This window comes from Cnephaeus nilssonii (genome assembly GCF_951640355.1).
Source record: "Cnephaeus nilssonii genome assembly, chromosome: 8".
NCBI lineage: Eukaryota > Metazoa > Chordata > Mammalia > Chiroptera > Vespertilionidae > Cnephaeus > Cnephaeus nilssonii.
The window spans coordinates 32,397,520-32,425,040 of record NC_137079.1 but is presented as its reverse complement, the minus strand read 5'-3'; the positions used below and the strand labels follow the sequence as shown (position 1 = coordinate 32,425,040).

Sequence of the window (27,521 nt, the reverse complement as noted above, 5' to 3'; positions counted from 1 at the left end):
GTGTGAGGTGATGGCTTACTGCAGTTTTTATTTGCATTTCACTGATGACTAGTGATTTTGAGCATCTTTTTATGTACTTGTGCATTTGTATATCATCTTTAGAGAAACAACTATTCCACTCCTTTGCCCATTTTAAAATTTGGTTATTGCTATTTTTATTGTTGAGTTGTGAGAGTTTTTTTATATATTTGGATATTAACCCCTTATCAGGTATATGGTTTACAAATATATTCTCCCATTCTGTGGGTTGCCTTTTTACTCTGTTGACTGTGTTCTTTAATGTACAAAAGTTTTTTAGTTAGTCCAGTTTGTCTATTTATGCTTATTGCCTGTGCTTTTGGTGTCTTATCCAAGAAATCATTACTAAGTCCAATGTCATGAAATATTTATTTTTTCATCTATGAGTTTTATAGTCTTATGGCACATAATCTCACCTCAAAGGATAAGTACATAATGCGGCTATTGAAAGACACTGGCAAACTGTTTCCTTGAATGACTGTGCTAGTTTACAAACCCACTATGAGGGTCAGGGACACAGCTTCTCCACATCGTCACCAATATTTGAAAATATCACTAATGTAATTTATTTATTTTTTAATACTCACCTGATAATATTTTTTAATTGATTTTAGAGAATATGGAAGGACGGGGATTGGGAGAGAAACATGGATGTGACACTACTACAGCATCATTTGTTGAAAAGACTTTCCTCATTGATTTGCTTTTACCCTTGTGTCACAAATGAGTTGGCTGTATTGATGTGGAGCTAATTCTAGGTTCTCTATTCTGTTCCATTGATCTTAATGAATGTCTATTCTTCTACCAATGCCAGGAACAGAAAGTATTGAAAAGATAATTGACAAAACATATTCATTTCCTTCAAAAATAAGTGAATGGATCATTTACAAAGTTGGTTTTTATTACTCCTAATCTTTTTCATTACATGCTAGATTATTTTGTATTTATTTTATTTGCAATATATTTCAAAAGTTTTGTAGAGTTCATAGTTAGATGTAGGAGAGATACATCTTAAATTTAACTATGTTTTTCCAATATTATAACACTTATTATCTTTGTCAGTCAAGTGAATATGAGATCATATCTTTAATTTTTGCTATACATTAGTGAGACTCTGCATCTATTGTTAGGTTTGAAAATGTGGCTTTCTTCTCTGTGTGTATTGATTTGTATTGAGCAAGATTCTGGACTATCAGTTCTAATAGCTGAGTCATAGAGGGTGTTGTTTTTTACATATGTGTAACACAGTATTTACAAAGTTAACTAATTATTTTCCTCCTTCTACCCTTCTGGCCCTTACTTCTTTTACTTTTTCCCCTATGTTGACTAAAACCTTCATACTGAGGTAAGATAGAAGCCTTCCTTTCCAAATTTGAAGCAGAATTTAAAGAAGTGTCATACATTCATAGGTGTTCTAAAATAAGCCATTCTTTCCCTCCATGAACGAATTACACACTCCTGGGTTCATTTAGCTAATATTCCTGTAGACTACTTGCATGTGTAATTATAAATGAGATTGATCTGTAACTCCTTTTTTGTGTGATGTCCTCACTTGGTTTTGATAGCAAGTTTATGCTAATCTCAAAAATGAGTTGAGATCATTTTCATCTTAGTGCTCCAGTGATGAAGTTCAATAAGTTTTGACTAGACTGCTTCAAAAGTATGTGTCCTATAACTTTGTTATATTTAGTGACTGTCTTACAGATTGATAGTAGCACGTATACAAAGATAGCTGATCCACTAATAATTAGACAAAACACGTTTCAGTGCCCAATACATCAAAGTTTAGACCATTTAAAAATCAAAGAAAGGGAATTATTTAAAATGGAAATCCACTAAAGATCAATCTTTTATCGTGTATGGATTTGAAATGTAACTGCCTTAGCTTCTGATTATCCAAACCATAAGGGGATTAATTTATGAACTTCTCTCAGCGCTCCTTTTTGACAGCCTGAGTGGGTTGCTCAATGACTCATGAGTTATCACTGCACACTCCATAAACATTACTTCACAGTTAAAAACTAGAGGACTGTTGTGTTTATAATTCCAGGTGCATGGGAGATTTGATTGGAAAAGCTGAAAGAATAGGACTACCAACACTCAATTTCAGTGACTTAGAATACAGATGGGTTTTCAGTAATGATGTCTAAGACAAAAACTCAAAGAGAAAAGATAAATTTGGCTACAATCAACTTTAAAATTGTCTATTGTAAAATCATCCTCCACGTTTGACTGTGTGCTACTCAGTATATGACCCAGTAATGTCATTGGTTTGACCTCTTTAGGATTTTCAGTGGCTCCAAAGATTCCCTGGGCACCTGCTGTCAACCCAGGGAAGTCATGGAAGTCCAAGTATCTTGAGAATCCAAGTCAGTGAATCAAACTTGGTGCAGTTTTCTAAACAGATTTGAAATTAGGAGATGTTTCCCATCCATTATTAATGAACTCTCACAATCTGCTTGTGACAGTGATCATGGTTTTTATCAAAGAAACATACATAGAGAAATTTGTTATCATTTCAGAATCGCTGTTGTCTCTATGTTTAGGTCATTGAAAAGGGATAGTTTATGTGTGGTTATCTGGTCCTCCTAACATGACTCTTACAAATACTTATTAAGAGTTTTAGGAAAACATATGATGGTAAAATGTCAAATGCTAAGAAACAACCAAAATGAAATTCTCCAATGTTTATTCTCTCCCCTCCTCTGTATACACTGAGTGGCCAGATTATTTATGATCTCTGAACACATAATAATCTGGCCACTCAGTATATATATATTAGAGGCCTGGTGCATGAATTCATGCATGGATGGGGTCCGGCCAGCCTGGCCAGGGGGAGGGGACATGGGCGGTTGACTGGCCTGCCTGCTGGTCAAACTCCTGGTGGAGGGGACAATTTGCATATTAGCCTTTTATTATATAGGATATACACTGAGTGGCCAGATTATTATGCACTCAGAGATCATAATAATCTGGCCACTCAGTGTATATATTAAATACATGACTCTAGAGAACCTCTGTCTTTTATTTTTTTGAGCCTTTTTGGACCATTTACGACTGTCATAAAATCTTCTCTTTGGTCTTAGACAAGCCACAGCCTCTCTCAACTTAGTTTACTTGCAACATAGGGATGGTCTTACCTGGTGGCTGTGAGAATAACACTTTGAAAAGCATCAAGTGAAACAGAAATGGAAATAGCATCACAACTTGCTGTCCTTTCAAAGCAATAGAGCACCTTTCCAAAGATGAAGTAACACTATCCTAACTGCATATTTCCATATATGGCATATGATGAACCACATTTTTATGCTTGCATAGTTACTTTTACTTGCTTGAGACTTACATCATAGATATGTCAAGAGAAGAACATATAAACACATATCTGAACCTGTATTTGTGAACCAGATTCTAGAACTTACAGTGCTTTAACATTAATTTTCTTGCCTATAGTAAAATTTTAAACAAGTGGTAAATATATGAGTTAGTACAATTCCATTACAGGTGTTTTGGGTGGAGTTTATAGGAAATAGTATATGGAAAGAAAGTGAATATTTTCAATAACAGGACAGAGAACTCAGTTTGTTAATCAAAATATGAATAAGAGAAAGTATACAACAGCACCAATTATATTCATGATTTTGAGTTGCTAAGAGCAAAATCTCCATTCCATTGCTCAATCTTTATACCTAATTTAACCATTGTTAGGTTTCTTAGAAATGAATGTTTACCAATCACTGGGAAATGTGTTTATCAATAAATTGGTGAAAAATGATCATTGTGTCATATAAACAATGATAGCATACCTATGTTCTATATAAACAATTTATAGCTTACATATAGTCTATTACATTAGAGTAGCAGAGTCATCAGGATATGCAAAACCAATTTTATTAGGTTGTGCTGAAAGACTTAGAGTGGCTTTCTGCCAAAATGTATCACATAAAGTTTAGTCAGCATATTCAGTTAGATGAAGAATCATAATGCAGTGGTAATACTTTTAGGGCTTGGGTGTAGCTTTAAAGAAATAAGAAAACACTGATTGTTAAGTGTTAAACAAAACCACACCTCTATATCTAATTCTTTTAAAATTTTTATTTTATTATCATGCAATCTTTGTTTCTTTTTATTGAATTTATTGGGATGACACTGGTTAACAAAATTACATAGGTTTCAGGTGCACAATCCCACAACACATCATGTGTACACTGTATTGTGTGTTCACCACCCTAAGCCAAGTATGCATCTATCATCCTTTATCCCTCCTACATCCTCCTCCACCTCCCCCACACCCTCTCTGCCAGGCAATCACTGTCCCATCTTAAGTAAGATATTAACTTTCAAAAAAGAGGGGAGAAAAGATATTAACTCTTTGTTTTTCTTCCAGAGGAATGAGTGATTTTCTGACTTGTGTGATGGTAACAGGAAATCAAATATGTTCTGTAATGCTACTGTATTTGTTGTAATAATGGGTCTAGTGACTTTCCCATTTTGTTTCTTTCAGGTTGCTTTCAGCTATGTAATGTTTTCCGATCCCATGAAATGGAAATTGACCAGTGCTTGCTGGAGACCCTTCCCCTTGGCCAAAGGCAGCGGCTGGTGAAACGCATGCGCTGTGAACAAATCAAAGCCTACTATGAAAGAGAGAAGGCTTTTCAGAAGCAGGAAGGAGTCCTGAAAAAACTGAAGCATGGCAAGAATCAGAAAGTGCATTTTAACCTTGCTGACATGATTCAGGATGCAATTATCCACCATGATGACAAAGAAGGTACATGACATAAAAATGTTTTTTGATATGGTTTTTCTGTGGTTTATTAGTTTGTGGTTGTTTTTTGTGGGAAGATGAAGGGTAGAATTTCTTTTAAATAATAGGGGCTTTCTTTCAAGAAAAAAATGATCTCGTCTATGAACATAGTTAAAAGTCCCAAGTCTCTTAGTAAACATTTCAAAAATTTTGGTAAAATTGTGGTATATCTTTTTAAAGAATTACCTACCTAAAAAGCAATGATTTCCTTGCAAATTGTTCATTCCAATTGTTAATGGAACTTTTAAAAATGAAATTGTTTCCTTTGAAGATGAGATTGTTCAGTAAAATGTATTATTATGTCATTCATGAATAGACACAGTCATACAGTCAGTTCCTCTCAAACTCTCTTGTAGTATCTGGCTTGTAGTATCAAATGTTATTTAGAATACTTAATCCAATTTTCAGTTGTTTTTACAAAACTATTAAACTTCTTATCTTTCATGTGTTTTTTTTAATTAATTTTTTTGTTTTTAGAATATAATTTCCAAAGTTATTTTTTTTTAATTAGTGTTTTTATTTTCTCTGTATAAATACCCCAAAGTGGGATTGCTGGACCATATGGCAGTGCTATTTTTAATTTTTCAAAGAGTAATTTTAATCTCGACATCCGAGTGCAAAAGGTTAATTTTTGTCATTTTAACCCTTTGCACTCCGCTTGCTTTTTTCTCGATTCCTTTATTCTAATGCTAACCGTGTCGGGTCACACTCGGACATCCGAGTGCAAAAGGTTAATTATGATGTGTGTGGGCGTGGGTCTGTTTGAGTTCTTCTTGTTTGGGGTTCTCTGTGCCTCCTGAACTTGTGTGACTTTTTCCTTTACCAGGTTAGGGAAGTTTTCTGCCATTATTTCTTCAAACACCTTCTCTATTCCTTTCTCCCTCTCTACCTCTTCTGGCATACCTGCTATTCTAATATTGTTATGTTTCATGTTGTCCCACAGCTCCCTTAAGCTGTCCTTCTGTTTTTTTTAATTGTTTTTTCTTTTTGGTTCCCTGATTGAGTGATATTTTCAACTCTGTCTTCTGATTCACTGATTTAATCCTCAGCTTCCCCTAATCTGCTGTGTGTTCCTTCCAATGTATTTTATTTGTGTTATGTCATTCTTTATCTCATACTGTTCTTTTTTCAGAGTTACTATATCTTTTTTCATACTGTTGAGCATTTTTACCATCATAACCCTGAACTCTGTTTCAGAAAAATTAGTTATCTCTGCTTCATTTATCTCTTCTTCTGGAGAATTCTTTAGTTCTTTCATTTGAGGATTGTTTTTTGTCTTCTTATTTTGTTTGTCTGTTTGGGTTTGTGACTATGTTTAGGTAGATCCTCTATACTTCTCAATCTCTAATGCTGGAACTAATTTCCAAAGTTCTAATGTGTGAGAAACTTTCTAGCTGTAGGTATCCTATAATAAGAGAGGAATATGCTAATTATCCATTATGCCATAACATCAAAATCAAGTGGTGGAGAGCTACAGGAGGGCAGGGCAGCAGGCAGAGAGCTACAGAGGGCAGGGCAGTGGGTGGAGAGCTACAGGAGGGTGCAGCAGCAAGCTACAAGTAGCAGAGAGCTACCAGAGGCAGTGGGTGGGTGGCCAGCTGAGGCAAGCAGCAGCAAGCTACTCATGCATGGATTCATGTGCAGGGCTACTAGTAAATATATAAGGCTTTTAGGAAGCAAATAGAAATTAATTTATCTTGGTTAGCCCAAAAACCAGTGGTTGAATTAATCCCAAACAGGCATGCTCCACAATCCATTAATCACATTTCAAAGTCAACTCTCTGAAAACAGATGTTTTGGGGTTTTGTTTTGGTAATACACTTAGTGGCAAAACTCTTGCTGAGCTACTTATATATTTTTAACCTGTTCAATCTGGAAAATAATAAATTTAATAACATACATGGTTCTGAAACTTTCAAATAGGGATCATGGTTCTGTAACTAAGAAAACTGAGCACATTATATACAAATAGAGGCCCAGTGCACGGATTCATGCACCGGTGGGGTCCCTCGGCATAGCTTGTGGGGGATCGGGCCAAAACCAGCAGTCCAATGCCATCTGCCACTCCTGTCTGCTGCTCCTGCTCATCTTGGCCCCGCTACACCTGCCACCACCACTGCTTGATAGGCTTGCTGCTGCTCTGCTGTGGTCTCTGGGCTGTGGCAGCCAGCCGTGAGCCCTGTGTCTGGCAGCCATTGGTCAGCTGAGCAGCGCTCCCACTGTGGGAGTGCACTGACCACGAGGGAGCAGCTCCTGCATTGAGCGTCCATCCCTTGTGCTCAGTGCGCGTCATAGTGACCGGTCGTTTGGTTGTTCGGTCGCTTAAGCTTTTATATATATAGAAGATAATAGCTATAGTAAGAAGACTGAAGTCCTTTTAAGGTTTTTTGTGGGCTGGTTATTCAAACTAGAATACTCTGGGAAGTTCTGAAAAAAAATACAGTGACAGTGGCGGAGAATCTCTGAGTGGGAAAGTACCTACAGATCATCTATTCCAGGGGTGGGGAACGACTGGCCCTTGGGTGTATAGGGCCTGTGTAATCATTCGGTCTGGCCCTGCCAAGGCATTAGGGGTGAGTTAATTATATATTAGGCCAAATATAGAAGGCTAATTTTTAAATTGATAATATTGTATGACCCTCGAATGATATTATAAATATCCTTGGCAGAGAAAAGGTTCCTCACCCCTGATAGTCCAATGCTCTTATTTTACACATGAAGGAATTGTCCCAGAGCCCTCTAACCTCACATTTTATCATTCTCTTCTCACTTGAAGCTTTTCATTGAATGGCCATCTGCTCTGTGAAGCTATAAGCACATGGAGGGACAGGGACACTGTCAGTCAGCTTCAACACATCCTACTGCTCATTCCAGTACCTTCCAGTGGTATTAGAAAGGAAGATGTTTGTTCAAGTCCATGAGTCAGTAGTTGTGGGAGCAAATCTAAATTAGAATGTGGGCAGATTGAAGCCCTATATTGATTTAAAAGTAATGAAACAACAAAAACATTACTTGCAAATTTATAACATCTCTTGTGTAAAATATTTACAGGGTAAAAGTTAAGGCTAAAAAGAAATTAAAATAATAGAATAATAAATCTAGAGACCAAGAAGAAACTATTATATACACTGAGTGGCCAGATTATTATGATCTCTGAACACATAATAATCTGGCTGCTCAGTGTATATCCTATATAATAAAAGGCTAATATGCAAATTGTCCCCTTGACCAGGAGTTTGACCAGCAGGCTGGCCGGACCCCACCCATGCATGAATTCATGCACCGGGCCTCTAATACACACACACACACACACACACACACACACACACTGAGTGGCCAGATTATTATGCATTCAGAGATCATAATAATCTGGCCACTCAGTGTATACATAATGCTGTAATGTTTCCCAAAGTATTATAATATTTGGAACACAGTGAAGTCATGATTAACTTTGATTTGGGTTTTATTGAAGAAACTAGAGGCCCGGTGCACAAATTCATGCATGGGTGGGGTCCAGCGGGCCCGCTCTGATCAGGGTTGATTGGGCCAGGCCAGCTGGGAGGAGGAGCCATGGATGGTTGGCCTGCCAGCTGGCCCTGCCCCTGATTGGGGTGGGGGGGTCTGATTGGGGGCAGGGCCGGCCAGGGGGAGGGGTCACGAGTGGTTGGCCAGCCGGCCCCATCCCCTGGTCAAACTCCTGGTTGAACTCCCGGTCAAATTCCCAGTGGAGGGGACAATTTTCATATTAGCCTTTTATTATATAGGATTGCTTTATGTATGTGTCTTTGTTTTTTGAATTGCAATGAAGAGAAAGAATGGGACAGAAAGGGTCCACATTTTGTTTGTTGTAACCACCAACATAAAAAGTAATTCAAAATAATAGGGACGATAGGAAGCAGAAGAAACACCCCCCCCACACACACACACACACATACAATATACTTTGTACTCTTGCTAATTACTTTACTAAATTCTTCTTATACACTACATTGTTTATTCTTTATGACAGAAGTAACACAAAATATTCTCAAGATTATTAGAAAAGAATGCCTTAGAAAGACAATTTATATACTTTTATTACTCCCAGGATATCTTATCTAATAAAAGAGAAACATGCAAATTGACCACACCTCCGCTACACCCACAAGCTACACCCACCAGCCAATCAGGAGCGAGTATGCAAATTAACCCAACAAAGATGGCGGCGGCCACGAAGCTGGAACCAGCCAGAAACTTGGGTTGCCCCCAGCGATGGAGGAAGCCAAGCTTCCCGCCTGCCCTGGCCAGCCCTGGCCTCCAATCCAGGATACAAAGTTTCAATTATAGAAGATAAATAAATCCCAACAAAAATGGTGGCAGCCATAGAGCTGGAGAGAACAGGAGGCTTGGGTTGTCCCTGGTGATGGAGGAAGCCAAGCTTCCTGCCCACCCTGACTGGCTCTGGCCTCCAATCAAGGCTACAAAGTTTCAATTATAGAAGATAAATAAATCCCAGATACCAGGGTCTCTACTTGGGTCACTGGGGGGGCGTGGCCAGCCTGCAAACCACCACAGGTCTCTCACCCAGGCCGCCCCAAACCCCAAGGGAACCCCCATCCTGATCTGGGACACCCTTCAGGGCAAACCAGCTGGCCCCCACCCATGCCTCAGGCCTCTATCCTATCTAATAAAAGAGTAATATGTAAATTGACCATCACTCCAACACACAAGATGGCTGCCCGCATGTCATCAAAGATAGCTGCCCCCATGTGGACACAAGATGGAGGTGATCAGGCTTGCAGGTAGAAGCGGTTAGGGGCAATCAGGAAGGCAGGCAGGTGAGCAGTTGGGAGCCAGCAGTCCTGGATTGTGAGAGGGATGTCCAACTGCCCATTTAGGCCTGATCCTACTGGTATTGGGCCTAAACGGGCAGTCGGACATCCCTCAAGGGGTCCCAGATTGAAGAGAGTGCAGGCTGGGCTGAGGGATACACCCCCCCATGCATGAATTTCGTGCACTGGGCCTCTAGTAGTTTTATAAACTAATGGAAGCAAAATTGTGTTCAATAACTAAGGTCAACATTAGCATCAATGATGAAATAGTTGAATGACTTTTTGAATTCAGCAAAATTGTTTGAATTTCTAATCAATTATTAAAGTTTTAAGTACATTATTGCAATGTAAATTAAAACGTTTGTCCAAAGAGAAGTCTTAGCTCTGGCTGCCATAAAAAATACTATAGACTGGGTGGCTTAAACAACAGACATTTATTTCTCACAGTTCTGGAGGTTGGATAGCCCAAGATCAACATGCCACCAGATTTGGTTCTTTTTTATTTTTTATTTTGGAATGCTTCACGAATTTGGGTGTCATCTTTGTTCAGGGGCCATGCTAATCTTCTCTGTTTCCTTCCAATTTTACTGTATGTGCCGCTGAAGTGAGCGCAAGGATTGGTTCTTACCAGCACTTTTTGACCTTAAAGATGACCACCTTCTCACTGTATCCCACAGGGTGAAGAGAGCAAGCTCTGGTTTCTCTTTCTCTTCTTGTAAGGGTACTAACGCTATCATGGAGGTTCATCCTCATGATTTCATCTGACCCCAATTACCTCCCAAGATCCCAACTTCTAATATCATCACATTGGGTTATGCCTTCAATATACCAATTTGTGAAGGACAAATTCATAACAGATGGTATATTTATGCTGTACATATTAAATAATAGTCACTTCTATTTCTTCTTTTGAGTCTTTTATCAACCTTGGAAACTCTCACATTAATGCTGAGTTATTTTCTGTATCAGAGGGAATGTATTAATTTCTTATAAATTTAAGAGATTAATTTTCATTGAAAATGTAAGCAATCTCTTTGGAGGCATTATAATCTGTCTTGCATATGTTTACTTCTCTTCTCTAGAACTGTATTTAGAAAAACGTTTACATTTAGTCATGATAGTCATATTTTCATTTATCTTTAAGCTACGCAAATGGTTATATGTACACATTTATATAATTGAGAGAGTAAAATAATTTTGCCACAAATACTTTTCATTTAAGTAATTATTTAAAAGTTTTTTCAGATTGTGTATTTTTGTAAATTAAAAACAACAACTTACTTCCAAGTACTTTTATTGGCTTACTGAATATAAATAGTCAAATACACTATTTCAGAGGATGACATGATAAGGTTTATAGCATGTCATTTAGAAGCAATTCAGGATTTTGTTTAACTTTATAAAAGTTGCATATTTGTAAGTGCAAATTTAGTATCTTTGATGCTTTATTGTTATTTTTTTCTGGGAGATGACATTTTAGTGTATAATGTGTCATTTTAATATACTGCATTAATGTAAAATGTGTTCAGTTATTTTCCATCTTATAGGGAAATTTGTTCCATATTTTATTTTAGAGCTTTTAATTCAACTCTCTGTGAGTCATATCATGTAAAAGAAAAATAGAGGGGAGAAAAGAGAGAGAGAAAGAGAGAGAAAGAGAGAGAAAGAAAGAGATGGAGACACTGACTGACTGGGAGAGTTAGAGACAGAAAGAAAATGTCTATATGTAGAGGAAATTTAAATGGGAATGCAGTTTCCTCTGTTAGAAGTGCTATTCCCAAATTTCGGTCATTTTCACTAGTTAGACCATATGTGTTTATTAAAAATATTACAAATGACAATGGAGTGACTTCATTATTCTTTTATTATCTAACACTTTGCAGACATACTTAGCTCTGTATGTACTTCCAGTGGTCGTCAACCCCGGTGATCTGCAGACCACTGGTGGTCCGTGAGGTCTGAAAGGTTGGCGACCGCTGCTAGTAGTCACTAAATTCCTCTGATAATCATATGCTACTCCATGTGATAGGATATTCTCCCCATCATAAGAGTGAGAGTATTGAACTTCAGAACTCATTACGGATAATCTCTTTAGTCCACCTGCGTTTGGAAACCATGATTTTGTCCACAGCACTGTACTGTCCCTCAAGTTTATGTCTTTAAAAAAATCCTCTTTATTGAGTCATGATTGACATGTAAACAGCTGTACATATTCACTGTGCACAAATTGATGAGTTTGGAAATAAGCATGCACTTGTGAAGCCATAGCTAGAATCAAGGCCATAACTACCCATCACTTCCGAAAGGTTCTTTCTGCCCTCTTAATTTTTTTAAATTAAATTATTTTTTTATTTGTGGAAACAGCATTTAACGTGTCACTTTTCAAGCTGATTTCTGATGGTAAATGAACTAAACCATTGACTCCACAAGTTGATTTGCTTCCACGGCTATTTTGGCTTTATTTATTCCTCTTACCTGGTTGAGCGCATTGCCCACTGTCAAGGGAGTTGCCAAAGGCAGGGGCTGATATTCTGTATGCTCTCCTGTTTTCCCTCCTCTTTCCCTGATTAGCACCTCCACCTCTTCCCCCGCCCCCTTTTTTGCAAGTTAAGGGAATTTACTTGTTAACCACTTGTACGTCATAAGCATCTATAGATGCAAGCAGCGGACCTTTTTTAATTAAATTCAAAATATATTGGCAGTTAATTGGTTAATTTCCATGCCAAATATTTTCTGAGGGACTGTTTCAACCACACAAAGAACTTGTAAGTGTGGCTATAACCTGTGGGTTATAGACCTGTCAAACTTCATGTATATCTCCATTGTAACCTAATATTCTAAGTAGTCTCTTAGAAAAAGGGAAAATATCAAATTACAGCAATGTTAGATAGTCTCCTTCTCCTACCTCTCAGAACTCTGGTCCTAGTTTCCTTGGAGGAATAGGGTCCCAGGCCCATGGTTTAAGGCTCTGACCTTAACTCTTCTTTGTCTGCCTATCCTCTCTGGAAAGCTTCACCTTTTCACCTTGCATTCCCCTCCTCCCATGCCCATGATTCCCAAATTGTATTCAGACCTTTCTCCTGAGTTCTAGACCCCACTTTTGTGATGGCCTTACATTGCTAACTTATCATGTTCAAAATTGAATATCTACCATCATTTCCTTCCACATCAAAATTCTCTTCTATTCTCTTTCAGTTAATATCACAATCACTTCCCCAGTCTTATAGCCCAGAAATCTTGATGTCATGTTGATTTAAGTGCACATTTGTAAAGTGTTGATGATTGTACCTCCTGGAATACTTTTCAGGAATTGTCAGCTGTTTGTATATTACCCAGAGTCCACTAAGAATATGCCTAGAATGCAATATGCTAAATATATATAGGATGATCTATTGTTAGGCTGAATGAACATCTCCTCACTTAGAATTTTGTAAGTAAATCTTTAGGACCAAGTTTTCTCTCCCTTACCCACTCCCACCCTTGAACATGTAGCCTCAGGTAAAAAAATAAATTTCACATATTCCTTAAGTATTTTATACATGAAGCACGAGACACTCCCTGTGAAACTCAGAGCTTGTGAATACTTAGCCCAGCCCATTCATTGCATTCATTGCATTCACTAGCTTGGCACAGAAGTTAAAATTCCGAAGTCGTTGGTTACCACATAAATTTATTTGCTTATCTATCTCTTTATTTATTTATATTTTATTATCTAGACTATAAATGAAAATGGAGCCAATTATATTTTTCCACTGCTACTATTTACTTAATGCTGCCTTTATGAGGATGGCCCATCTGCTCCGGCACCATTTTCCTAGTGGCGGGTATAGATTTTTACTGCAGGCAGCCTCATTCTCTCTCCCTCACTTCCCCATAACCAGCTGCACAAAGTGGCATTTAGAGAATGTGACAATCAATAAGGGGATTTAAGCTGATGCCCCATAGAGATTGAAATCCAGGCTCTGCCATTCTTGGAACAGTGGTCAAAACAACCAACTACCCAACCCTGGTTCCCTACATGCATTTACTGTGAACATAATAGAGTGTGGTGTGTGTTAAATTTCCTACCAGGAAAAATATTTCTAGACTACAAAACTAGGAGCATAATATACTTGACATTGGATATATGTGAACTGTCTCCAAACGAGTTGGATTTAACAAATATCAATGTCTTGTGTATTAGATACCTGGGGTTGTGAAGGAAATACAAAGCAGTATCCTGTGTTTAAAGAAGAAATAGGGGGAAGGAACATTCCCAGTGAAAAGACAGTAGTACACTGTTGTCTTGCATCGCCCATGTTCTAGAGCAGCACCAAGCCTGAGCAGAGGGAGGGGAATGGCAGTTAATCAGAACCACCCCTATCTTATTAACTTCTCAGTTATACAGCAACAGAAATCCTTGAAGGTAAGCTGTAAATTAATCTGGTCCTTTAACTTGGCAGAAGAGGGAGAGGCCGTGGGAAGATGTATTTCAGAGGAGATGTTTAATGGGGTAGACACAGGAACAAAAGGACCACTTATAGATTTTTAGAGAAATGCATGAGCTTTTCATCTACAGACAATGTCCACATCAGAGATCTATCTGGAAGGCGAGGTGTGTATAGCTCATGTACATGATAAATCCAGCAACCCTGGGTGGTTCTGAATGTCACAGAGCTAGGTTCACTGGACCATGATGCTGTCGATTAATAGGTAACAGCTGCTAGGTAATTAAATGTTTCCATTTCAAAACCAGTCATAGAATCATAAAGAGTTGGAAATTAAGTGCATTTACATTCTGAGGGATTCTGTATGAATTTAATGAGTGGCTTAATAGTTCACCAATACCAAATTCATATTCCTGAGAAGTATTAATTATTTTAACTGCCTGCTATTTAATCACAACTTTACCAGGGTCTGTGAGAGTAATTGAAAAAGAGAGAGAGAGAGAGAGAGAGAGAGAGAGAGAGAGAGAGAGAGAGAGAGAGAAAATATGTGCTGCTTCAAGAGCCTTTCTAATCTCAGTGGAATGACACACCATCTTTTAAAAAACAAACAGCCTGGCTGGTGTTGCTCAGTGGTTAAGCATAGACCTAAGAACCAGGAGGTCATGGTTTCATTCCCAGTCAGGGCACATGCCCAGGTTACAGGCTCGATCACCAGTAGGGGGCGTGCAGGAGGCAGTCGATCTATGATGTTTCTCTCTCATAGATGTTTCTAACTCTCTTTCCTTCTCTCTATAAATCAATTTTAAAAAGTTTAAAAAAAAACAAAGTAGAATTGATACATTTAAAAGGAATTGTAGCATGTCATTCATTCATTGGGGGTGGAGTGGGGATAATATGAATCAGAAACTGCTCTGTGGGAATGTGTTAGAGTTTGGTAGGAAAAGAGAAAGGGATTTTTTGGATGTGAAAAGCAGCTAGAGCCCTGGAACTGAGGCTAGAAAAGCAGGTTTCTGATAGGAGAGCATCAGGATAGAAGCATCACTGGGAGTCAACTGTCAGGGTTCTAACTCTCAGCTGGGGTATGAGTTCCATCCCTACGCTGTGTGCCTGGACAGGGTGTTTTCTCTATTGTACCTTCTTTTTTAAAAAATATATTTTTTATTGATTTCTGAGAGGAAGGGAGACAGAGAAATAGAAACATCAGTGATGAGAGAGAATCATTGATTGGCCACCACCCACATGCCCCTTACTGGGGATTGAGCCGCAACCCAGGCATGTGCTCTGACCGGGAATCGAACCCTGACTCCTGGTTCATAGGTTGATGCTCAACCATTGAGGCATGCCCACCAGGCTTTGCTGTGCCTTCTTATGCTGCAAATAAGGTTGAGGTAGAGGTGAACCTCTCGCATAGCAGCTGTGAGGATTAGTTAGATAATACATGCAAGGAACTTCAAATGACATCTGTCACGTATTGCTACATGCATAATAAATGTTAGCTACTCTTATGATTTGAAATGGAATTAAGGGATAGTATTGAAGCAGTAAAGAGTGGCTAACTAATAACTGTGACTGGCATGTGGTTCAAAGATGATCACAATGGGGTTTTATATGTTATACAAGCATAGCTATTGGACTGTTGGGGCAATCATATAAATTATAATGAAACTGAGGAGGAAAAGACTGAAGATAGGCATGTACTAGTAAGCTCAGGGCATTACTATAACCATGGGATAAGGAGAAACAGAAATTGGATGGTTCCTTTGGAAATGGATTGAAAAGGAAAAATTTGCATTATTAATATAAAATATTCACAGCATTTTAAAAATCTGTTCTCTTCTGCTAGGACAGTGGTCGGCAAACTCATTAGTCAACAGAGCCAAATATCAACAGTACAACGATTGAAATTTCTTTTGAGAGCCAAATTTTTTAAACTTAAACTTCTTCTAACGCCACTTCTTCAAAATAGACTTGCCCAGGCCGTGGTATTTTGTGAAAGAGCCACACTCAAGGGGCCAAAGAGCTGCATGTGGCTCGCAAGCCGCAGTTTGCCGACCACGGTGCTAGAACAATCAATGTGTGAATACACACACACACACACACACACACACACACACACACACACACACATGCAATGTGGCCCCCACTTATTCATGGTTTTACTTTCCATGGTACAATTATGGAGGTCAACCACAGTCTGAAAATATTAAATGGAAAATTCTAGAAATAAACAATTCATAACTTTTACATTGTATGCCATCCCGAGTATCGTGATCAAATCTTACACAGTCCCTTTTCCTCCCAGCTGGGATGTGAGTCATCCCTCTGTCCAACATATCCACACAGCACATTAGACACTTAGTAGCTGTCTCAGTTATCAGATCAGCCGTTCGCAATATCGCAGCGCTTGTGTTCAGGTAACCCTTATTTCACTTAATAATGGCCCCAAACTAAGAGTAGGGATGCTGGCAAGTCAAATATGCCAAAGGGAAACTGTAAAGTGCTTCCTGGAAGTGAAAAGGTGTGGTTTCAACCTAATAAGGAAAGAAAAAACATGTTATTCTGGAGTTGCTAGGCTCTATGGTAAGAACAAATCTGCTACCTGTGAAATTGTGAAGAAGGAAACAAATCCATGCTACTTTTGCTGTCACACCTCAAACTGCAAGTTGCGGCCGCAGTGCATAACAAGTCTTAGTTAAGATGAAAAAGGCATTAAATTTGTGCGTGGAAGACAAGAACAGAAAACATGTTCCGGTTGACAGTGTGTTGACCCCGAGAGCACTGAGCCTATGTGAAGACTTCATTCAGGAAGAGAGCCCCTGAAACAAGTGACCCCACTCACAGAACGTTTATTACAGTACATTGTTATAACTGTCCTATGTTATTATCAGTTGTTGTTGACCTCTTACTGTGCCCAATTTATAAATTAGACTTTATCATAGGCATTTATGTATAGGAAAAAACATAGTATATATGGGGTCTAGTATTGTTTGTGGTTTGAGGCATCCACTGAGGATCTTGGAATGTATCTCCTACACATAAGGGGGGACTGCTGTATGCACATACACATATATGTGCCCCCTCACATATATAAATATGTGCCACATGTATATGTACTAGTATATATAAATACTAGAGGCCCAGTGCACAAATTTGTGCATGGGTGGGGTCCCTTGGGGTGGCCTGTGGGGATTGGGCCGAAACCAGCAATCCAACACTGCCTGCCACTCCTCCTGCCTGCCACTCCCGCTCATCCCGGCCCCGCTGCACCTGCCGCTGGCTTATGCTCAGTCAGTCCCGATTGGGAGAGGCTAGTGCAAGCCCTGCATCTGGCGCCCATCCGTCCTGAGGGTGGTGGGGAGGCCGGAATGCGATTGGCCCCCTGGGCAGGCGGTGGGATCCCTTGCCAGCCTGGGATCCAGATCTGTCCCACGGACGTTTGCGCAGGTGGTCGGGATCCACCTGGCGGCCACTTTTATATCCTTTCTTCCTTGTGGAGCATCTAGAGAGGGGAATTGGCGGCAGCGCCTGAGGCCAACTTCCAGGAGGCCTGCAGCGCTGTCAGGATCGTGCCAATGGCATAGGTCTATTGGTCCATTGGTGCCTGGCCTGTTCTCTGGAGATTGGATCTGCAGGACTACTGAGGGAGTGAGTGGCTGCCGCCGGGCTGGTGGTCTGCTGGGCTGCTGGGACAGGTCGGTCAGCTGAGTGGCGCTCCCATGGAGTGCACTGACCACCAGGGAGCAGCTCCTGCATTGAGCGTCTGCCCCCTGGTGGTCAGTGTGCATCATAGAGACCGGTCGACCGGTAGTTCTGTTGCTTAGGCTTTTACATATATAGATGTGCCAGTCATTTCTCTAAACATTTTATATGCGTTTTAAAATTTAGTCTCCAAAATAATCCTATGAGGTACTTACTGAATTAGATATTACTGTCCACTAGAACCTATGCATATGACCTTATTTGGAAATAGTCTTTGTAAATGTAATCAAGTTAACATGATGTCATAGTAGGTTAGGGTGGGTCATAATCCAGGGACCAGTGCCCTTCTAAAAATGAGGGAATTTGGACACAGAAACACACAGAGGAAGGATAGCCTTGTGAATATGAAGACAGAGATTGGAATGAAGCAGCTGTAACCAACGAGGTCAGGGATTGCCCGTAGCCCTGAGAAGCTGGGAGTGGGGTGTGGAATGGATTCTCCCCAGAGCCTGCAAAGAGAGGGTGGCGCTGCTGACACTACTCTCTTCCAAAACTGTGAAAGAGTAAATTGCTGTTGTTTTCAGCCTCCCGGTTTATGGAACTTTGTGGAATCCCTTGTCACGTCCCGCGTGTTTCAGGGTTCCCGTTCAGGTCCTGTTTCTGGAGAAGGCCGCAATCAAAATGAAGATAAGCTAGAAAAGAATCAATTTGGGTAAATGGGGGGCCAGGCGGGAGCCCACCTCTAGTGGGAGGACTACTCACTGCTCTGGCCTTTGCCATCCCTTTTATTGGGGTCCTGAGATACACCCATATCCTTTATGCAGGAAATTCCAATAATAGACAATCAGCAAAAATTTGCATATGATTAACAGGTGAGAGTTACTTTAACTACCAATGTCTCAACTAAACAATGAGTGACTAGCTCTGACCATTCAGAGCGATTAAGGTTGACCAAAGCATTCCGGATTCCCTTTTCACATTTAACTTCCAATGTCTCAATGTTCGGTTTCCGGCAGAACTTTGTTACAGCTAATAAAGGTACATACAGCTACTGCCCCAGTTTTATAGATTAAGATTAAGGGTACTAGTGTTTAAGGAAGTCAAATAAGATCAGAGTGCTAACAAGGATTCAAACCCACATGTCTGAAGTTGGAGTTCAAGGTGTTAACTGCTGTATTCTTTCACTTGATTTTCAGGCCCCATTAACTCTCAGGGTGACTCCGAGCTGGTCATATGTTCCTGTGTGTAAATGAGAACTTTATCTCCTCTTCCACCTCTAATGTTCTGTGACTCTGAAATGTTAGAGCCAATTGCTCTATCCCGACTGTAACTGTCAGAGAAAGGAGGCCTTTCCAAGAGCATCATGAGAACAAGGTTGGAACTCGCAGAGTTCAGGCTATGAGCAATGGGGGAAAAAATCACAGATAACCAAACATCTCTTCCCTCCATCTGATTGCCCCATTCTTGTGGATGGGACTTTTGACACTGATTTCCATAAGTAAATGTTTCTGAGGACATCAGCACATCTGATGCTTCTGTCACCACTATCCACGATGCAAATGGTACTCCAGCCCAAAGTGTTGGCTTGTGGTGGTGCAGAGGGGCCCTGGGCCAGGACCCCATCTTTTTGGGGCTCAGTGCTGCCTTCAAATGAAGTCCTGTCTGCTTTCAGCATCCTCCATGCCTACTGCGTATGAAGTGGATACGTCTCTGCCCCCTCCTCCTCCCACTTTGTCCTGGCTCCTCTTTCCCTCCAGCCACCTCCACCTCTCACCATAGCTCCCTTTCCTACAAGCCCTCCCAGTAATTTCCTCCCTTGATCTCTTCTGCAGCCCTGTGGTTATATCTAGGCTTCCTGAGAAAAGACATGTATTCTTTGAACAATGGCTTTAATGAAGCAGAGGATGGAATCATGTTGTTAAGACACTGGGAAAGCATCTAGTCTAAATTTCTGAGATTGGGATCTTTTTTCCAGAACCTTTTCTGAAGTGGTTGTAGGAGAATCAGTTTCTCCTTTACTTATGCCCAAGCCACTTTTCCTCTCTGGTGAATGGGCTGGGGAAGGGAAATGGTCATTTTCCTCATTAACTCAGTGGTTGCAGCTCACTTCCCACCTCAGGCCAACCATGTTCCATTGATCCCTGGTGGTGCATGGGAGACAGAGTGAATTGATGGAATGTATCTGGACTCTGGCTGGTCCATAGTCTGCAGTTTCAGTGATGGAGCCACACATTCTTTTTTTTTTTTTTAAATATATTTTATTGATTTTTTACAGAGAGGAAGGGAGCGGGATAGAGAGTTAGAAATATCGATCAGCTGCTTCCTGCACACCTCCCACTGGGGATGTTCCCATGCAACCAAGGTACATGCCCTTGACCAGAATCGAACCTGGGACCTTTCAGTCCACAGGCTGACGCTCTATCCACTGAGCCAAATGGGTTAGGGCGGAGCCACACATTTTTACTGCTGTGTCTTCAGGGTCTTTCCCTCTGCTCAGAGCACTTCCTGCCATTCTCTTCTAAATGCACCTCCTCTGCCCAGGAGCACCTTCTCTGACATTCTCATGCAAAACGAATCCCTTCCTTCACTTCCTTGCCAGAGCTATTTCCTGGTGGTTATATATTCACTTGTTTACATGTTATCTTCTGTTAGAATGTGTGCTATGCAAGAAAAGGATCATTACTTGTTCATCATTCATCTATTTATTTAGCAAATATTTATTGCACCCTTGTCATTTTCAATACACGATGCTAAGTGTTGGAAATTACAGAAAGGGGAGAAGGTATTCTGGGTAAAAAGAAAAGCTGGAGCAAAGGCACAAAAGAAAGTTTGTTTTCTTTTTCTGCCCCAGTGAAATATTTCTATCTCTGTCCTAGCACGGAATTTGTGTAGTTAAGGTTCTCAAGAGAAATAGAACCAGCAGGACACACACACACACACACACACACACACACACACACACACGACACACACAAACACACACACACACACACACACACACGTATACGTGTGTTTGGAGAGAGAGAGAGAAAGAGAGAGAGAGAGAGAGAGAGAGAGAGAGAAGGAAGTTGTCCCACGTTGATACATTGATTGTGGCGGCTGGCAAGTCTGACACCTGTGGGCGGACTGGAGATTCAGGTAAGGGTTGATGTTTCAGTCATGAGTCCAGAATCGGCAGGCAGGTAGGCAGGCAACTCAAGGAGGGCTTCTACGTTGCAGTCTTGGGGCCGAATTCCTTCTTCTGGAAATCTCAGTCTTTGCTCTCTTAAGGTCTTCAACTATGGATGAGACCCACCCACATTGTGGAAAGTAATCTGCTTTACTCAAGTCAACTGATTGAACAGTAAATACATCTAAAAATACTCTTGCAGCAACATATACACTGGTGTTTGACCAAACAATTGGATACCATAGCCTAGTCGTGCCAACACATAAAATTAGCCATCATAGACTTTCACAGGGTACTAATAAGAGTTACATTTTTTGTTTGCTATTGTTCAGGTACAGTTATAAGCACTTTGAATGTACTAACTTTTATCATTCTCATTTTGGCCCTATGATCTCAGAACAGGCCCAAGAGCAGGCTAGATTGATTTGTCAGTGTAAGCAATGTCTAAACTGTAAGAATATTTAAGAGTGTATTTGAGCCAAACTGACAACAATTGCCAGGAAGTAAAATCTCGATGGATTGAGAAAGTGCTCTGGAGAATGGCAGTTGTGCACCTTATTTTATACATGAGAATCAAAGCGGGAGGTATAAGGAAGGTTACATGAAATTCGTTGGTGGCAGATTAGGGAGACAGGAGAGAAAGCAAAGCAGGGAATGCTGAGATTGGATAAAAAGGGATAGACACATACTTTTTTTTGTTTTTAATTCTCAACCGAGGATATTTTTCCTATTGATTTTTAGGGAGAATGGAAGGAAGGGAAGGAGGAGAGAGCGAGAGCGAGAGCGAGAGCGAGAGCGAGAGCGAGAGAGAGAGAGAGAGAGAGAGAGAGAGAGAGAAAGAGAAACCTGGATGTGAGAGAAACACATCATTGGTTGCCTCCTGCACATGCCTTGCCTGGGGTCGGTGATCGAACCTACAACCCAGGCACATGCCCTTGATTGGGAATCAAACCCAAGACCCTTTGGGTGACTCTGAGTGGACAATGCTTTAACCACTGAGAAACCTCAGCCAGGGTGACACATACTTCTTTTACATTGGTGAGTACAAAATAGTTAACAATTAACATTTACAGCACATAGAGATGATATGCAAGAGACCAAGATAACAATGAAGGGTTCTGCTTGGAGATTGTGTCCTCAGGGGTCTGAAAAAAGGGAATAACTGTCATTGTAAAGGTATGTTATCCTAGATGCAAAAAGACAGCAGACAGGATCAGTTAAGGTAAATATTGATCTTTGTCAAGGAAGATACTGGCCTAGGACATGACTATCCACCATGACTTGCTTATAGTTAGGAAGTTGTTTTTGTTTGTTTATTTTTGATGTTTTTTAAATCCTCACCCAAGTAGTGAGGACATTTTTTACATTTTTTCCAGAGAGAATGGAAGGGAGGGAGAGAGGGAGGGGAGACAGACAGAAAGAGAGAGAGAAAAAATTGATGTGAGAGAGACACATCAATTGGTTGCCTCTCAGATGCTGCCCAACCCAGGTCAGGGATGGAACCTGTAATCCAGGTACATCCCCTTGACCAAGAATTGAACCTGTGACCCTTGGCTGTGCAGGCTGATACTCTACCCATTGAGCAACACCGACCAGGGTTAGTTAGGAAGTTTTAATTTCAGGCCATCTTATGTGGCTACTTTAGGTCTCTGAATTTGTAAGGCCCACCATACAGGCCTTCCCTGAACTTTTCAGGTTTAGTATGTGGCCCCTTTTTTGTCCACAGATTCTTTAAGCAACTTGATAGTTAACAGTTAACATTTGTTATGGCAGTCTGGGATTAAAACACAGATACTTTAGCTTCAGAGCCTTCTGACAAATAGATAACAAATCTAGATTTAAGAAAGAAGACTTGCCGAAACCGGTTTGGCTCAGTGGATAGAGCGTCGGCCTGCGGACTCAAGGGTCCCAGGTTCAATTCTGGTCAAGGGCATGTACCCTGGTTGCGGGCACATCCCCAGTAGGGGGTGTGCAAGAGGCAGCTGATCGATGTTTCTCTCTCATCGATGTTTCTAACTCTCTATCCCTCTCTCTTCCTCTCTGTAAAAAATCAATAAAATATATATTAAAAAAAAGAAGACTTTATTAAAAAAAGACTATTGCAATAGGGAAAACACTCTGACCTCAGGACTGGTGAGCATCTCAAAATCAAAGAGAAAGAGGCTTTTCTTTTACAGAAAGAGGTAATGAGGGCCAGCAGGAACTTTTAGGGAGGAGGGCCAGGAGCTGGGGTGAGCAGACAGCATGATTGGGTGGGTTAATGGGACATCTTTCTGTCTGTGGCTGGATTATTTTTGGAGTGAGCTGTTAAGAGATTTCCATCACCATCATGCTTAAACATGAGGATGAGCCTGCAGCCTGCAGGGACGAGAGAAGGCTGAGAAGAATTTGGTCAAGCCAAGTCAGTGAGTACGTATTGGGCAAATGTGAACACTCATGAGCAGTGTGCTCTTTAAACTACCCTGGAAGTTAGTATAAGTGTTTGGAATTAATAATTGACTGAAGGGTAAATTATTTTTCCTGATGCTCTTGTACATGAAAAGTCAGGACATTTTTTAAAATGGTTGAAACCAGTATTTATTTACTTCAGCCTCCTCATCTTTAGCATGCCATTCTACTTCTTTTAGTTTTTACAAATAGCTGTAATAGCACCTAGTGAGTGGTGACATGAACACATCAACGTTTAGCACATTTCATTCATTCGTTCACTCAAAATTAAGGGCTCACTCTTTTAAGCATGCCAAGCAGTGGGCTAGGTATTGGGGATATCATGAGAAATAGAGCCTGATATCTGCTACCTGGTAGAAGGAGAGGCCGCCCAGCGAAGAAAGGCCATCAGTATTTAATGTCTGTAGTAGAAGGTAGTAGATGGGTGGCCAGGGCAGTGCAGTTGGAGTGGAGTGGGAAGTGAAGGGGACAAAGGAAATGAATCTCTTGGCTCTTATATGTCAGGAAACTAAAGCTACAGTTTGTCAAAGGCCTGAATTCCTGCAAGAGTGTAATATTTCAGAACTGCAAGTAATTGGATCTGATTGGGGGTGAGGAGGTCAACATCATTCTGCAGAGACCTTGAGTGCTATATAGAGAGCTTTGGAGTTTGAGTGTAAGATGGGGAGGATATGTTTTTACCCAAATGTGTTCAATTGTCTATGAGCATTGTAGGTTTTGTGAATCTCCAGATTCCCAGTGTGGATGCTGCTACCTCTTTCCTCCCCACAGATAATCATCTAGGCCTTTTTCTGGTTGTCCAAAGGAATGGCAACAGAGGGGCAAGAGCATAAAGGTATAAACTAATCTTTTAGGTGTCATTCCTTATGTTTTTATAACTTTTATTACATGAATATCAGAGAATGTATGGAGGAGAAACATTGAATTAAAAAGCACATTTTTTCTCTCTTTTTAAAAAATTTAACCCAGTAGTTTTCATATTTTAGGGAAGAGGAAGGCAGATAGGGGTTCCTGGTATGTTCAATGAAATGCTGTCTCACGATTGTACAGTTTCACTTCTCCATGTCAATTTCTTGCTCCCTATGATGTTACTTCTTAGACGTGTTTTCTTTTGACTGAGGTGAATGTCTATAAGCATTAATAGCACAACATGAAATCTGTCATTTCTACTCTGTACACCATTTCAGTTTGATTAAATTGAAACTGAAAAAAAACAAACATTTGAGTTCACGGAATTAATGCTGCAGCTAAGGGCTCTGCTCCATCAAATTTTAGACAGTATTGCTGCTGGTGTAAACCAAGAGTTTTCTGATTCATTGTGCTCAGAACAGTCTAGGAAAAAAAGAGAAAAAAGCAACTTGTAATTTTTATGGGAAAAAGGCACAATCTGTCAGAGGCCCAGATTGCTGCTTAGTGCACCAGGGCAGTCGCACAACAATCTGTAGATCATATATGCCTTTGACAGTATGACTGTAATACACGCCAAAGTAAAATGTTTTACAGGGAAATGTGGATTTGTCATTTGTAAGATCAGAGAAGTCACTTACTGCGTGCATGGATAGAACAGAGTTCAGAGTTTTTTCTGAGGTTTTTCAATACACAGAAAATGTCCAGGAAAGAGAATTTTACAAATACTGCTTTATAAGGTAGCATATTGGCAATGAGGTTCCAATTTTCCCAGTAAATCCACTCCCTCTGGCCTTCTCGAGATCATCATTCTTCCAGTTGCCCCCTTCATTATCCACAGCACAGGGTCATTTCCATGGATGGGAAATGCTGCGATATCTTTAAAAGTAAAAGGAAGAGTAAACTACCTTTCATTTCATAAAACAACTCCTAAGAACAAGTTGTTTATATTCACTGTGTCCTAATTCCCACCTCCATTGTCTCTGAAAACACTCCTATTAGGTTTTTTCCCCATCGATACCACCAAACCTGCTGCCTTCTCTTACTCTCATCAAGGATCTCCTTGTTGCCAAGTGTTCAGATATTTCTTTGTCCCCATCACACGCAGCAAAACAGCACGTGACACCCTTGATCATGTCTTCCTCCTCAGTTGACTTTCGTCACTTGACTTCTGGACCTGTTCTCTCTCCTTGGTTTTATACCTACCTCAAAGGCTCCTCCTTCTCAGTCTTCTTTGCAGGATACTCCTCAACTTTTCAAACTTTGAACACCATAATATCCCAAGAATTTAGAGCTCTTCTCTATCTATCTTCGCTCTCTAGAAATTACCTCCCATGACATGTGTATACTACAAACCCTATGTTTTTGCCTAGCTAAGACCTCTTCCCTGCCTGTAAGAGTTCTCTACAGCATTTCCTTGTGACATCATATACAGACCTGCTCACTGTCATACTCTTGATTGTCCCAGGCAAGACCATCTTCTCTTCCATCTTTCCAACTCAGTGAATGACTCCATTCTGCCAATTGTTCATGTCAAACATTTTGGAGACTTTCTTGACTCCTTTATGTCTCTCTCACACTCTCGTCTGATCCTTGAATACATTCTCTTGGCTCTACCTCCTAGTCTTCATAATCTGACCATCTCTCACCAGTGCTATGGCACTCTTGTCTAAGCCATCACTATCTCTGCCTGTTTAGTTGAAGTAGTCCCCTGCCACATCACCCCACTCCTAGCCTTACCCCATACATCATTTTAGCTCACTGGGAATGGTATCTGAAGCCCTAGTCATGGACACTGAGACCCTACGACATCTCCCTCTCCTGCCCTACTCCAGCCAATTATCTGATTTTATTTTCTCTCATGCTCTTTCTCAGATGTTCTTCCTGAGCCCCTCCGGCTTTCTTACCTTTTCTCAAAAATGCTTCCCCTTCTCTTGTCGCACAGTCTTTTGACATTTTATCTGTATTCTGCAGGGGTCATTCATTTACCTCTTTCCGTTCCAATGTCACATAACTAGAGGGGCTTTCTCTGATCCTCCTGCATGAGGCTCGTAAGAGATTCCTAAAGCCATGCAGCTGCTTTTGTTTCTCTCTCTCTGAGTTTTGAATGGAATAGTAGGAATGTAGTTAGGCATTTGTCTTCAGAGACTTGTTCTTTCTACAACTTAGTTGTCATTCATGGTCCTTCATAATTTCAATATTCCAAAATTATTTTTTCTCTATTTTGTGCATCATAGACAATGACACCAGGAGAGCAGTATTGCCATCACTTGGTTGCTGATTGGAAATGCAGATTCCTGGGCCATACCCCATACCTGCTGAATCAGAAACTCTGGGAGTGAACCTGGGAATCTGGGCTCGAACAATCTCTCTGGGTGATTATGATGCATGCTGGGGATTTAGTTCAATTCTAATGGTTCTCTGGTTCTCACCTGGGCGTGTTTGTTACATTCTTTAGTTCCACTGAAATTCTCTGTCCAGAAAACAGAACTGCTGAACACGTTGCCCTGTCTCAAATGTCACAATCGTCCCTATGAACATGATGAATTTGGTCTAATAGAAATGATGCCATGCCTTGACTATAAAAGCTGGTTTCCTGTTCCTCTGTGTTTCCTCACTCCATTTCTTATCCTTATCTTCATCTCAAAATGTCTATAGACTATTCATCTTTCAAGGCCTGAATTAAATAGTTTGTCCTTCAGGAATCTTCCCTGATTTCCTAAACTGAAAGAAGAATACTTCTCCTTTGTATGCTCAGAAGCATTTTACTCAAGGATCTATCCTTTATTCATATCTGCCTTCTAAAATAATTCCTAATACAAATGTCTTTATCTTTCCTACATTGTACAACTCAGGAAAGGATTATGTCTTCAGTTACTTTCTGTCCTAAGCAGAGTTGCTGGTTTGTGGTAAGCTCATAGTAGAAACTTCCTTTCCTTTTCTTCCTCTTTGCACTGTAGTAGCTCCTGAATATAAGAAATACAGATCATTCTGATAAATTTAACAATGTTTGCACATATGAAAAAAGGAAATACCCGTACATCATAATCCATGACCAAACTCTCACAGGAAGCATCTACAAGCAAGAAATGTGTCTGATAAATGAGCTGCTTCATGCAGAATTGGTGCATGATTTAGAAACCATAATTCCAGCTCACTCCAGCTGAGTGGTTCTAGAAGCCATTTTCAAATACCCTGGGACAACATAGATTTTATAATTGCCTTGATTCCCTTCTCATTTT

The 27,521-nt window shown here is 40.3% G+C and overlaps 1 protein-coding gene across 1 annotated transcript in view; it reads left to right on the top strand.

Moving 5' to 3' along the window:
* Positions 1 to 27,521, top strand: part of MYO16 (myosin XVI) — a gene marked incomplete at its 5' end in the record, with an annotated part of 447,953 nt that overhangs the window by 21,056 nt on the left and 399,376 nt on the right. Inside the window, one exon of the mRNA XM_079779480.1 lies at positions 4,520 to 4,783. Within this exon, the coding sequence (XP_079635606.1) occupies positions 4,520 to 4,783 (264 nt within the window). The remainder of the gene's footprint in view (positions 1 to 4,519; positions 4,784 to 27,521) is intronic.